Source organism: Pagrus pagrus (assembly GCF_965226575.1).
Source record: "Pagrus pagrus genome assembly, chromosome: 22".
Lineage (NCBI taxonomy): Eukaryota > Metazoa > Chordata > Actinopteri > Spariformes > Sparidae > Pagrus > Pagrus pagrus.
In genome coordinates, this window is record NC_140204.1 from 14,968,113 (window position 1) to 14,983,829 (window position 15,717).

At 40.8% G+C, this 15,717-nt stretch overlaps 1 protein-coding gene across 1 annotated transcript; it reads left to right on the forward strand.

Moving 5' to 3' along the window:
* Window positions 1-1,327: 1,327 nt before the first annotated feature.
* Window positions 1,328-12,366, forward strand: LOC311251268 (uncharacterized protein; the record flags this gene model as incomplete). Its single annotated transcript, XM_084343645.1, has 3 exons — window positions 1,328-1,333; window positions 11,206-11,406; window positions 11,947-12,366. The coding sequence occupies 3 exons, from the start codon at window positions 1,328-1,330 to the stop codon at window positions 12,364-12,366; spliced, it is 627 nt and encodes a 208-aa protein (XP_084199771.1).
* Between the last annotated feature and the right edge of the window lie 3,351 nt (window positions 12,367-15,717).

Consider the following 15,717-nt stretch of genomic DNA (forward strand, 5'->3'; position numbering starts at 1 on the left):
CTGCAACTACAACTACCGCTGCTGCAACCATAACTACCGTTGCTGCAACTACAACTACCGTTGCTGCAACTACTACAGAGGCAGTCACGACAAGGCAGTTGACTTTTAGCTCTGATGAGACTTTTACAAGCGACTTGGGGAGTTCATCATCTGCAGCTTTTTCAGCTCGAGCCACACTGATAAAGACAAATGTAAGTCTCTCTCTGAGGAAAAACCCAGCAAAACGATGCATCTTAAGTAACTGTTCATGTATTATATCACAGTATTATTGCATATTCCATCTTTTCTTTTCATTCACACATTCATCTTCTATATTCACACGTTTATTATTTTCAACTTAAATCATTATGCAACTGCAGTTTTTCTTTTTTCAGATTTTCTGCAATATTTGAGTGTTAGTGCTTGTAATAGAAATGTCATTCCTGTACTTACAACTAGTTTGCTTGAATTTCTGCAGCTTGAACCATTCTACCAAGCAGCCTATTCTTCATTCCGCTTTTTGACAGTGACTTCATTCAGGTAATAATTGTGTTGTTGTTATGTTGACAGAATCTCAAGAATATCGGTCATAACTTCATTTGAATACAACCATATTCTTTGGTCATTTTTTTTGCAGTAATGGATCAATCGTTAACAACATGGACCTTGGATTTGCATCCACATCTGTTCCTAATAACACTGAGATCGCAAATACTTTGATTGGCGCAGCCTCAAATATCACAGCCTTCAACATTGACACCACTTCCATTTCTGTGGATGGCACACGTAAGCAATACTGAATGCTACCTCATCAGAAGTGTACAATATCACATAACTGCTTGTTAAAACAATTTCTTGTTTCCTTTTCTCAACATTTACAGAAGTTTCAAGTGGAGTGAGCCACAAGATCAGTCTCATCACTGCATCCTTCCTTGTGCTGCTGTCATGGTTGCTGTCAAGCCAGCAATAATGTCAGTGCTGATGTCCATGAGAAACCCCATTAAAAAGTGACTGCTATCACTGGTATGAAAAAGGACTGTTCCCATTCTAAATCCAAGAAGACCTCTAAGGATCCCAAATGTTATATATGACTTGGAATGAACTTCCAGACATGAAATTCAAAGTTGGTTGGTCACACACACTGACAGCAAAGGTCTATTTAACCTTGATAACAGAGGCCTTTACAAGAACTTTTCCTCATTTCTCTGTTTGATGGCCCATCTATGAGGGAGACAACTATAAGCATCTGGCCCCAAAAAAGAGCTATAACTGTAATGATAATGAAATAGAACTTTAATGTATTTTGCTACAATAACATCATTTACAACCAAATGGATTGAAATTGAACATGAAGGTAAGACCTTTAGACTTGATATGTCAACATTATTTACATTACATTCAGTTTCACTCTATTTAAGAATTGCTCACTCAAAGAAAATCAGCCAATATTATACTTCATATTATCATATTCCGGCAACCCTGATCCAGTCAGAGTTATGTCAAATGTCATAGCATTCATGAAATATACAATGTTGTAACAATGCCCTGTATGATTATCCAGTCACTTTTCTTATTTATATGTATTTATATTATCATACACAAGTGTATTCTGAAAGCTTTTCTGTATTTTTGTACAACTTGAGTAAAAAATACTACGTCTTCATGATGATTGGGATACAAAAATTTAAAACGGTCTCTACTATATTACTGAGTTTCTACTGTCTAAATTGGCTAAAAACAAGTGCATCGCATGATACTGAAGATGTTTCCAGTAAAGCCACTGAATACAATGTACAGATAATCAATCCCTGTCTCATTCTTAGTTTCGCAATCAATTTTGGTTTGAAAAATTTAAAAAAGAACAGACAAAAAGAACAGTTGTGATGTTATGTTAAAGACATCTACTGTATGTATTGTGTTGCAGAGATGTCTACCAAAGATAGCAGTTTAACAAGCTAGCCCCTGCCAACCTTCTCTTGTAATACCACTCTGAGCCCCCAGTCTGAAATACTAGCTGCATGGCTAATTGAGCTAACTAGCTGACGGCAGCTACAGTTAGCAGCAGTGGTTACTCTGTTATGCTGCCCCCTATTTGTTTGGACTGACCTTGCATCAACAAGTGGCCAATTCTTACATCTTGCACCTTCAAGATGATACTGTTAAGTCCCATAACTGTAGATAACTGTAGTTTAGTGGTAGAGCAGCTTATCATGCTGCTTTGATACTGCATCATCACAGTTTTGTCATGGGACAAATAACTAACTCAGATGTATTATCATTACAAATGTTATGATTGTATTAATTTAATAACTCACTGTCTAGTTGTAAAAGTGTATCTGTGTCAACTATAGGTCTGATTTATTAAAAGGAACCATAAACCAACTTTTATCTTTCACCACAAAGATGTTCTTTCCATTGTATCATTTCTACCTTTAACCTGTATGGATAATAATACAATTATAATGAACACATTTTGTTTAATATGTGTGTTTGTTCATTCAGTCACATGAGATGCAAAATAAAAGGATACAAAACTATACTTTTATGAGATACAGGATTTTTACACTATTTGAAATAATGGATTCGCAAGCAAAATATCAATCAATGTTGACCAAAACAATTAATAAAAAGGAAACATTACAGCCAATAGAAACAGCTTAAGTGCATTCAGCTTTAGAGCATTGTAGCTCACATACAGTTTTTAAGTACTATGCAGATTCTTGTTAAAGTCAAGTCATTTTAAGGGGAAGCAGAGAGACTTTTATTTCACATTGCCAGTTGGAGGTCAGTTATAAAAAAAACATGCTTATACTGGCAGTAGCTATATATTATTTGTGCATGTTATTATTTAGACATCTATCAGTGACAGAGGATCCAGCTGTCTGTTTGTACACAGAAACTGACACTGCTTCAGATGTCGAAAGAGAAAGAATGGCGTCTCATTTGACTAAAATTCTGCATCCTTGACTCCTCTTTTCTTTTTATCACTTCCTCACGTCTTCATTATAATTGACTGTGACACAAGGAAAAGATGTAACCAGTGTCTCAAGAGTGGCGAGACTGTCTTTGGCACCCGCATAAGAGTAATGTGATAAGAATGTGATACAACTTTGTCCTTGTCTAATGTAAACATTTTTTATAAATGATTAAAAATGTTGATCATTTAAATTATAAATGATTAAAGACAAATGCATTTGCATACAAAAGATGAGATTCACTTCCACTTAACTTAAAAAACCCTTTTAACTGGGGAAAAAAATGAAGATGGAAGAAACCTCAGGAAGAGCCACAGAGGAGGGATCCCTCTCCCAGGACGGACAGACATGCAATATATGTCACAAATACAGAAAAGAGCAACAAAATCACAGTTTACAAGTTGCATTGACAGACTATCTGATACAAATTATAGTATATGTAGAGTGTGTGGATCCAGAAGATGACTGCGCAGGCCTAGGCATCGACAAGTGGTGCTCGAGCCACAAAGCCTCCTCTCCACCATGGTGACCTGGAAGAGGGCAGGCCACACAAGATAATTAGTAGTAAAATAGACGTGTAACAGAGGAAATAAATGATTAAAAATGTCAATCATTTAAATGATAAATGATTAAAGACAAATGCATTTGTATACAAAAGATTAGATCCACTTCCACTTAACCTTTCCTTTTGGAGTTTATATTGAGATTCACTGAGTGGGTTTAATGGATGTGTAATCAAGAGTATGTACTCCTGAGTGAGGAAAACATTTTCAATATTTAATTCTACAAGAGCCTGTGATATATCTAAATATAATAATTATTGGGCAGTGGTGACCTAAAGGTCGGAGAACCTAAAGTAAAATATACAAAAGTGTGCGCTAACTTAAACATCAGATTTATGTTTCAGGTTGTGCCACTTGTAACTGAATTGTCAGTATAATGTCTTGTAACCTGTAATCATCCATGCAGTGTTTTGTTTTTCTGTTATTGTCCAATAAAAAAAAAAATGTATCAAGTGATATCGATTTAGAGCCTATTTGATAAAAAATATTGTGATTTGATTTTGTTGCCCAGGAGATTTGGAGATATTAAAGGTATGTATCATGTATTGCAATATGGCCTAAAAATATTCATGCATGGTATTAAAACACTAAAAACACTACGATTAAAAAGTCTTAAATTTTATGTTGTTGATAAACCCTGTAAATGTACCTGCAGTTTACCTGCCTTTATTAAAACAATATGCTGTTAACTTTAAACATTATTTTAATTATTTTATTTAATAAACCCATTTCATACAGGTTCCAACTGGATCTACTGCACTCACTCAGAGAAACACTGATGTGCATTTAAAATGTATCATATCATCTATAAACAGATTTACTCCAATAACTACAAATATTATGTACAGTATTTGTTTAATGTGTTTAAATAAGCAATTACTTCAGCATATTACTTTTTTTCCTTTGCTTAAACTGTAATTGTTTGTGTATCATAACTTGTTACATTGGTTGAACCTCCTTCAACATTCTCAAAGGTGGAATGCACCAGCACCTTGTTTCACAGGACAAAAGAAAGTGGTAGCTGTACAATTATACTGAGACAAGAAAATGACTGATTCACAGGTGAAATTCACATGATTCACTGATTGGTCAGATGCTGCGTGCTGTCAATCATTGCGGCAACGTGTGCGATGTCAGATTACTCGTCTCTTTTTTTCTCTCCTAACTCGGGCTGACTCGGTGCTCTAAGCGCGCCTCACGGCAGCGATGCGCATCCTTTGCGCATTAGCGGAGAATGCGTCCCCTTGCGCAAAATGGGGCCCCCCATCGATCTTGGGGCCCTACGCACAGCGCGTGTTCTGCGTCTAGGGAGGGGCGGCGCTGTGTTAAGGACATGTGTCGAGGGGAACACAGGAGGTGGCCTATGACATACTTATCACCCACCTACAATGCAGTATTGAGTTCCCTCCCCAGACAGCTTAACAACAATTAACACCGGGGCTCACCTAGCCCTAGCGAACCACATGAATGCCAGTTGGGTAAACGACCCAAAAGTGGCCCTAACAACTCTGAAACTCAGAGCTTACACGTGACTCTGTAAGGACACTCCCACATAGAGTTTAAAAGCCTACAACTCCCCTCCCGTTAATTAGAACTGAAGAAGCCTCTTGGATGAGAGGTGAAACATCTTCAAGAAACTGAAACAGGTTCAGTTGCCTACGATACAGCACTTAAAATTACGAAGACCTGGATGACTGAGAAACTTCATCAACAAATATAATTCTGTTCTCAGATCTCTGTAACACAAAGTAGAACCACAGTACTGCTAGATCTCATCTCAGAAGTCAAAGGGTTAGAAAAAAAATATCACAATATCGCAGACTGCCTATTGAACAATAGGCCACAATACAATTAAATTTTTTTTTCATTGTCAGATTGTACTTGCAATGCAGTTGTTGGTGCAGTTAATGCAAATACTTTGTACTGTAAATGTATATTCCAAATCTGCTGCATCACTGCCACGGTTATAATTATTAGTCATATGATTATTGCCAGACCAGTCTGACTTATGAAAACAAGCACTTGGTGGCTAAAAATAACTGCAGGAAGTGAAGTGCAGAAACAACACAGGGATAAACCATGTAACCTGAGACGTCATGGAAGCCAAAAGCTATGTGTTGTGATAACAAACATGTAAACAAAAAGAACAACAGGATGCATTATATAATAATGATAATGTTACAAGCTACATTAGCTCATTGACCCATAAGGTCATAATGGGCAAATTTCAATTTTGTATTTCATTTTTATTGCTTAATCCATTCATTCATTTTATTAAGTCTGAAAAAGTCTTGAATTCGACAGGATGAACCCTGCAGAAACCCTGTAAAAGCACCTGCAGTTTTAATTGTCTTTACTACAATATGCTGTAATTGTTAAAAATTCTGTATTTTCCACTGATATTGATGTTGAAAGCAAAACCCATACAGATAAGCTGCAAGCTGTGTCACTCTCTCACTCTCTATAGCTTCCCCATCCTCTTTCTCCTCCACCTCTCTTTTCATTCAGGCTCCCTTCTGATGGACCTCAGGGCCCTGGGACCACCTACCTCTCCTGGCTCCTGCAGCCCCACATACTGTCGGATCGTGATTGTCACACCCTGGGCTCCGTTGGATCACTGCTCTCCTTTGTTTCACTATCTCCTTATAACTGTATTCCTGTAAATTTTGAGGCCTCTGCACTCTGATCTCTCTATCTATTACTAATTATCCTGTGTGGCCTGCCCTCTTCCAGGTCACCACGGTGGACAGGAGGTTGTGTGGCTCGGGCACCAGTTGGCGATGCCTTGTCCTGCTCAGTTGTCTCCTGGATCCACATACTTTTCATATATTGTAATTTGTATCAGATTTTCTTTCAATGCAACTTGTAAACTGTGATTTGCTGTTCTTTCTGTACATGCAACATCTATTGCATGTCTGTCCGTCCTGGAAGAGGGATCCCTTGTCTGTGGCTCTTCTTGAGGTTTCTTCAATCGTCTCCCCCCCCCCGTTAAAAGGGTCTTTTTTCCATCAACATGGCAAGTTTCCGAGGGTCTAAGGACAGAGGATGTCGTTTACTGTATTCACTGTACTGTACAGACTGTAAAGCCCATTGAGGCAATGTGATTGTGATTTTGGGCTATATAAATAAAATTTGATTTGATTTGATGATATTCACTATTTATAAAATATGCCGATTTCATACTGGATCATGTTAATGGATCATGGGTTTGTATTTATTTGGATAAAAAATATGAAATAAAACCGAGATGCTTTTCTTTCCATGTGTACATAAAAATTATGTACTCTTTACTGTACAGATTTACTCCAGTGTTTGAATAGTCCATAATCATAGTTTTTGGTTTTCATGTCTTGGCTCAATATTTATTTGTGTATCATTACTTGTCACACTTGTTGAACCCCAGCCAACATTCACAAAGGAATGTACCTCTAGCTTTCACAGACGAAAAGATGGGAGTATGCCTTTGTACTGGGCCAAGAAAATGACAGGCATGATTAAGTTTATTTATTGCTGAGGGTGTCAAAGCATTTCAGCTAAATGCATCAGGTATGAGTAACGTCACTAGCCTTTGTTCAGTGGAGATATATAAAGGCCTCCATAGATGTGGAGTGTCACTTTGGTGACAGGTTTAAAATATTACAGGTGTGACTTTTCATCTTACATTTTAATTTTGGGTAAGTACATTTTTAAGTCTATATCTAAACTTTTGTATAAGTCTGCTTGATGTTTGTGTGTTTAGTTTTAAAACTGTATAAATTTACAACAATATTTTTATTTCATTCTCACATTATATCACATTTAAAGTGGTAAAAAGTGAATGTTACATGAAGTTAAAGGTGCACTATGTAGTTTTGATTTATTCCACTCAAGGGCAGCTTGTTTATGTGGAAGTGTATTAAATAACTGTTTATAAGTTTGTATTATTACCTTATTAATATTGTTAATATTAATACTGTTTTTTCTTTATCCAAAACTACATAGTGCACCTTTGATGTTTTCTTAGCAATATGTTATAAATTCCGATTCAGCGCTTTCTCTCTTTTTTTCGGCACATGTAGCAGTTTTTTCTCAGCATGGTAAAGATGCACTGTTTCAGGAACACACCAGCATTATAGTATTAAAATCAGATAAAATAAGTATAACAATTCAATTGGTCAGATACAAAAAATAAGGATGTGATCCACTACTGATTTTTGAAGGGATCTCTTTTTGTCCCCATTACAGTTTTAGAGTTCAGGTTTAGCCTGTTCCATAAGTGGTGTACAGTTTTTTGCACAAAGACATTTCAGTCAGCTTTATGTTTTTGAACAGTTACACAGACTGAGTGATTAGGATGGTTAAACAGCAGTCCTCCTCACTCAGTGCACCTGCCTGTTGCAGTACTGTGCCTGTTGTAGACGTGTCTATTCTGTCATCTCTTATCTGGATAAAATCTAATCGAGACATAAACTCTAAATGATGTTTAAAAGTATTATGATAAAAAATGATATGATGTTGGCATGTAAAATGTACCTTTAGATGAGGGCTGCAAGTATGAATTTAATGATTTTGTGTTCTCTCAGAATAAAGGCTTTTTTCATTAAAAACAGGAAATACACAGAGAAAAAGTATTAGCATTAAATTTAGATTGGTAAAATTATTGTTTTATCTATCGAAGATTTTTAACACATTCTATGTTCCCAGGGATTCCATCAATGACATGAGAGTGAAAGTAATGGTTCTATGGGCTAGTCACTGTTGTACAAAACGTTTCGACATGGTGACAGCAGCAATGAATCTCTCCATTGTTTGATTATTTATTTATAGAAGGAAGACAAGATGGGCGTGGCACGGATCATCACAATTTTCCTGATTGTAACAGGTAAGCTGAGTGATATTAGTTCAATTGCCTTTACAGTGTCTTGATACAAAATAATTAAAACAAAAGGTATAAGGAATGACATGACTTAAAGGTAGAATTCTGTCCTGCACTCATCAAGTATTTCTTATGCAAATACACATCAGAGTCTAGCACCAACCTGAGATAACAATCAGTAACCAAAGACAAAAGGGAAGTTGTGGTCTGTTCAAACTTAAATACCTCAGATAACTTTATTTTTTGTGTTCATAACCAAGTTTGTTTAAATTACATGAAACCTATGGTTAAGTTAGTTGGACCACTATGTGACCTGCCAAGTATCCAGCCAACCACATGTGCGCATACATTCATGTGTTTATGCATTCTAACGACCTCCATCTATTGTTCTCGGGCTGATTTTTTAACTGAGATGAAGAAACCTGACAGTAAATTGTGATTTTATATTATCGTTGAAACAAAACAAGAGAAGCACTTGCCAAACTGTGAAAAATTACACAGAAATGGGGTAGAACATTGAAAACAATTGAACAATATAATCTCTAATCCAACTACAAGTGTGTGTCAACCCTAGCCATGACTACAAGCATTCCACTGTTCTTGCAACATAATTGGCTATTCGTCTTCTGCCTCTATACGAAGGCGGGCGGCAACTGATGGTTGAGGTAGAAATGTTAGCTTTATGTGTGATTTACAATATATCTGTCAGACGTTTAAAAGCATTTGTTACATTTCTATGTAGGATGTTATATTGAAAATATTGTCATTATGATTGATCACTCAGGACAAATATCTGCCTCAGACTTCAGAAACTGTGGCCACCCGGAGTGGGAGAGTTTTGGGGACTGAAGGACGAACCAACTGAAAGACCAACTGACCATAAGACTGACTGACCAACACATTAACAATGTGATCTATAGAGCTGCTGCTCGCAGATAAACATGAGTACTAACTTCTACATTATAGGTGCAGTGGATATAAATGTTACTGTTACTGTAAATGATCCTTCTGTTCTTTACAATAGTAGCCACAGCTGCCTCAACAACAACAAAAGCATCTCCAACAACAACAACTACAGCTGCCCCAACAACAACAACCACAGCTGCTCCAACAACAACTACAGCTGACCCAACAACAACAACTACAGCTGCAGCCACAACAGCAATGACAACTGCAACAGCTCCAACAACAACAACAAACACGGCCGCTCCAACAACAACAACCACAGCAGCTCCAACAACAACCACAGCTGCTCCAACCACAGCAACTACAGCTGCCCCAACAACAACGACAGCAGCTACAACAACAACTACAACTGCTACAACAACAACAACAACAACAACAGCAGCTCTAACAACAACTACAGCTGCCAAAACAATAACAACTACAGCTGCAGCCATGACAGCAACAACAACTACAGCTGCTCCAACAACAACAACAACAACCACAGCTGCTCCAACAACAACAACCACAGCTGCCCCAACAACAACAATAACTGCTCCAACAACAATGACAACCACAGCAGCTACAACAACAACCACAGCTGCTCCAACAACTACAACTGTTCCAACTGTAACAACCACAGCTGCTCCAACAACAACCACAGCAGCTCTAACAACAGCTACAGCTGCCCCAACAACAACAAGTACAGCTGCAGCCACAACAGCAACGACAACTACAGCTGCTCCAACAACAACAACAATGACTGCTCCAACAACAACTACAGCTGCTCCAACAACAACAACAACAACCACAGCTGCTCCAAGCACAACAACTACAGCTGTTCTAACAACAACAACCACAGCTGCCCTTGCAACAACAACTACAGCTGCCCCGACAACCACAACCACAACAGCTCCAACAACAACAACAACCACAGCTGCTCCAACTACAACAACCACAGCTGCCCCAACAATAACAACAACAGCAGCAGCAGCTCCAACAACAACTATAACTGCTCCAACAACGACAACCACAGCAGCTTCAACAACAACCACAGCTGCTCCAACAACAACAACCACAGCAGCTCTAACAACTACAAACACAGCAGCTCCAACAACAACAACCACAGCTGCTCCAACTACAACAACTACAGCTGCCCCAACAACAACAGCAGGTCAAACAACAACAACTACAGCTACAGCCACAACAACAACGACAGCTTCTCCAACTACAACAACTACAATTGCCCCAACAACAACTACAACTGCCCCAACAACAACCACAGCTGCTCCGACTACAACAACCACAGCTGCCCCAACCACAACAACTACAGCGGCTCCAACAACAACAACCACAGCTGCCCTAACAATGACAACCACAGCTTCTCCAACAACGACAACCACAGCCGCCCCAACAACAACAACCACAGCAGCTCCAACAACAACAACCATAGCTGCCCCAACAACAACAACAACAACAACAACAACAGCAGCAGCTCAAACAACAACAACTATAGCTGCAGCCACAACAACGACAGCTTCTCCAACTACAACAACTACAATTGCCCCAACAACTACAGCTGCTCCAACAACAACTATAACTGCTCCAAAAACAACGACAACCACAGCAGCTCCAACAACAACCACAGCTGCTCCAACTACAACAACTACACCTGCTCTAACAACAACAACAATGACAGCAGCTCCAACAACTACAACTGCTCCAACTACAACAACCACAGCTGCTTCAACAACAACAACAACCACAGCAGCTCTAAGAACTACAAACACAGCAGCTCCAACAACAACACCCACAGCTGCTCCAAGCACAACAACTACAGCTGCTCCAACAACAACAACAACAACAGCTAACTTAGGAACAACAACTACAGCTGCCCCGACAACGACAGCAGGTCCAACAACAACAACCACAGCTGCTCCAAGCACAACAACAACAGCTGCTCCAACAACAACAACCACAGCTAACCTGGGAACAACAACTACAGCTACCTCAACAACAACAACAACAACAACAGCAGCTCCAACAACAACAACAGCTGCTCCAACAACAACAGCCACAGCAGCTCCAACAACAACAACCACAGCTGCTACAGCTACTACAACTACAGCTGCCCCAACAACAACAACAACAACAACAGCTAACTTAGGAACAACAACTACAGCTGCCCGGACAACGACAATGACAGCAGCTCCAACAACAACAACAACCACCACAGCTGCCCCAGCAACAACAACAACAGCAGCTCCAACAACAACAACAACAACAACAACTATAACTGCTCCAACAGCAACGACAACCACAGCAGCTCCAACAACAACCACAGCTGCTCCAACTACAACTACACCTGCTCTAACAACAACAATGACAGCAGCTCCAACAACAACTACAACTGCTCCAACTACAACAACCACAGCTGCTCCAACAACAACAACCACAGCAGCTCTAAGAACTACAAACACAGCAGCTCCAACAACAACACCCACAGCTGCTCCAAGCACAACAACTACAGCTGCTCCAACAACAACAACAACAACAACAGCTAACTTAGGAACAACAACTACAGCTGCCCAGACAACGACAGCAGGTCCAACAACAACAACCACAGCTGCTCCAAGCACAACAACAACAGCTGCTCCAACAACAACAACCACAGCTAACCTGGGAACAACAACTACAGCTACCTCAACAACAACAACTACAACTGCCCAGACAACAACAACAACAGCAGCTCCAACAACAACAACAGCTGCTCCAACAACAACAGCCACAGCAGCTCCAACAACAACAACCACAGCTGCTACAGCTACTACAACTACAGCTGCCCCAACAACAACAACAACAGCAGCTCAAACAACAACAACTACAGCTGCAGCCACAACAACAACGACAGCTTCTCCAACTACAACAACTACAATTGCCCCAACAACAACTACAGCTGCTCCAACAACAACAACCACAGCTGGTCCGACTACAACAACCACAGCTGCTCCAACTACAACTGCCCCAACAACAACAACCACAGCTGCTCTGACTACAACAACCACAGCTGCCCCAACCAGGACAACTACAGCAGCTCCAACAACAACAACAACAACAACAGCTAACTTAGGAACAACAACTACAGCTGCCCAGACAACGACAATGACAGGAGCTCCAACAACAACAACCACCACAGCTGCCCCAGCAACAACAACAACAGCAGCTCCAACAACAACAACAACAACAACTATAACTGCTCCAACAGCAACGACAACCACAGCAGCTCCAACAACAACCACAGCTGCTCCAACTACAACAACTACACCTGCTCTAACAACAACAACAATGACAGCAGCTCCAACAACAACTACAACTGCTCCAACTACAACAACCACAGCTGCTCCAACAACAACAACCACAGCAGCTCTAAGAACTACAAACACAGCAGCTCCAACAACAACACCCACAGCTGCTCCAAGCACAACAACTACAGCTGCTCCAACAACAACAACAACAACAACAGCTAACTTAGGGACAACAACTACAGCTGCCCCGACAACAACAGCAGGTCCAACAACAACAACCACAGCTGCTCCAAGCACAACAACAACAGCTGCTCCAACAACAACAACCACAGCTAACCTGGGAACAACAACTACAGCTACCTCAACAACAACTACAACTGCCCAAACAACAACAACAACAGCAGCTTCAACAACAACAACAGCTGCTCCCACAACAACAGCCACAGCAGCTCCAACAACAACAACCACAGCTGCTCCAGCTAGTACAACTACAGCTGCCCCAACAACAACAACAACAACAGCAGCTCAAACAACAACAACCACAGCTGCTCCGAGTACAACAACCACAGCTGCTCCAACTACAACTGCCCCAACAACAACAACAACCACAGCTGCCCCAACCACAACAAATACAGCGGCTCCAACAACAACCACAGCTGCCCCAACAATGACAACCACAGCTTCTCCAACGACAACCACAGCCACCCCAACAACAACCACTACGGCTGCCCCAACAACAACAACCACAGCTGCCCCAACCACGACAACTACAGCAGCTCCAACAACAACAACAACAACAACAGCTAACTTAGGAACAACAAATACAGCTGCCCCAACAATGACAATGACAGCAGCTCCAACAACAACAACCACCACAGCTGCTCCAAGCACAACAACTACAGCTGTTCCAACAACAACAACCACAGCAGCTCCAACAACAACAACCACAGCTGCCCCAACAACAACAACGACAGCTTCTCCACCTACAACAACTACAATTGCCCCAACAACAACTACAGCTGTTCCAACAACAACAACCACAGCAGCTCCAACAACAACAACCACAGCTGCCCCAACAACAACAACAACAACGACAGCTTCTCCACCTACAACAACTACAATTGCCCCAACAACAACTACAGCTGCTCCAACAACAACAACCACAGCTGGTCCGACTACAACAACCACAGCTGCTCCAACTACAACTGCCCCAACAACAACAACCACAGCTGCTCTGACTACAACAACCACAGCTGCCCCAACCACAACAACTACAGCGGCTCCAACAACAATAACAACAACAACCACAGCTGCCCCAACAATGACAACCACAGCTTCTGCAACAACGACAACCACAGCCTTCCAAACAACAACCACTACAGCTGCCCCAACAACAACAACCACAGCTGACCCAACCACGACAACTACAGCGGCTCCAACAACAACAACAACTACAGCTGCTCCAACAACAACCACTACAGCCTCTCCAACAACAACCACTACAGCTGCTTCAACAACTACAACCACAGCTGTCCTAACGACAACCACAGCTGCCCCAACAACAACAACCACAGCTGTCCTAACGACAACCACAGCTGCACCAAGAACTATGACTACAGCTGCCCTAACTACAACTGCAGCTGCCCCAACAACGATAGCAGCTCCAACAACAACACCCACAGCCGCTCCAACAACAACATCCACAGCCGCCCCAACAGCAACAACCACAGCTGCCCCAACAACGACAACCACAGCTATAACAACACCCACTACAGCTATAGCAACAACAATCACAGCTGTCCCAACAACCACAGCTGCCCCAACAACAACCACAGCTCTAACAACAAGTACTGCTGCTCTAACAACAACCACAGCAGCTCCTACAACAACAACTACAGCTGCTCCAACTACAACAACTACAACTGCCCCAACAACAACTACAGCTACCCTGACAACAACTAATGCTGCCCTTACAGCAACAACCACAGTAGCTCCGACGACAACAACTACAGCTGCTTTAACAACAACAACAACAACCACTGCTACAACAGCAACTACAGTGGGTACAACAACAACAACAACAACAACCACAGCTACCCCAACAACAACTACAGCTGCCCCAACAACAACAATCACAGGAGCTCCAACAACAACAACTACAGCTGCCCCAACAACAACAACCACAGCTGCCACAACAACATCAACGGCAGCTACCATAACAACACCAATACCCACCACCACAGCTGCTCCAACAACAACAACAACAACTACAGCTGCTCCAACAGCAACAACCACAGCTGCAGCAACCACAACACCTGCTGCAACAACCATAGATCCTGTTACTTATGTCATATCAGCAACCTTGCAAAACGAAATCTTTACCGCTGACTTGCTCAACTCCACCAGCCCTCGATTCATAGAACTTTCAGGAAAAGCTACAGGTCGTGTGAGTAATACGTTGCACTTTCAATTGATTTTGTCAGTACTGAGCATAATTATTTGGACAGAATGTATTAGCAGAAATACTACTTTGATTATTAAGATACTTAATAATCATTCAAAATGTATTTCAGTGAAAACTGCATCTTGTTAAATTTAAAATCTTGTTGTCTTTCTGCAGTGTAATCAAATATATCGAGCAAGATTTGGTTCTGACTTCGACCAGTGCATTGTGAGACAATTCAGGTAAAAACATTTTTAACAGTGGCTTTAGACTCTGTATGCATCTTTATGGTCTTAACATGTGTATCTTCTAATATTGATAGCGTCACCTACATTACAAATGACACATAGATACAATGGTCTCATATCATTATTTGACGTTTGTCCTATTTTCTTTTATGATACAGGGCTGCTCCAGCTCAACGAACACGCGCGGAAGGAACCATAGTAGAGTTTTCAGTTGTGTTCAATCGGTCTGTCCCTGTAGCAGAACTCCCAATGAATACTGTTGTTGCTCAAACCTTAGTTGATGCTGCAAATGATTCCAACGCCTTCAATGTGACCTTTGGTGCCTCTTCAGTTACATTAATATGTAAGTAAGCTGTTTAGCCATATAAGTCTATTATACTGGTGCTCAGTGATGACAGTTTGACAGC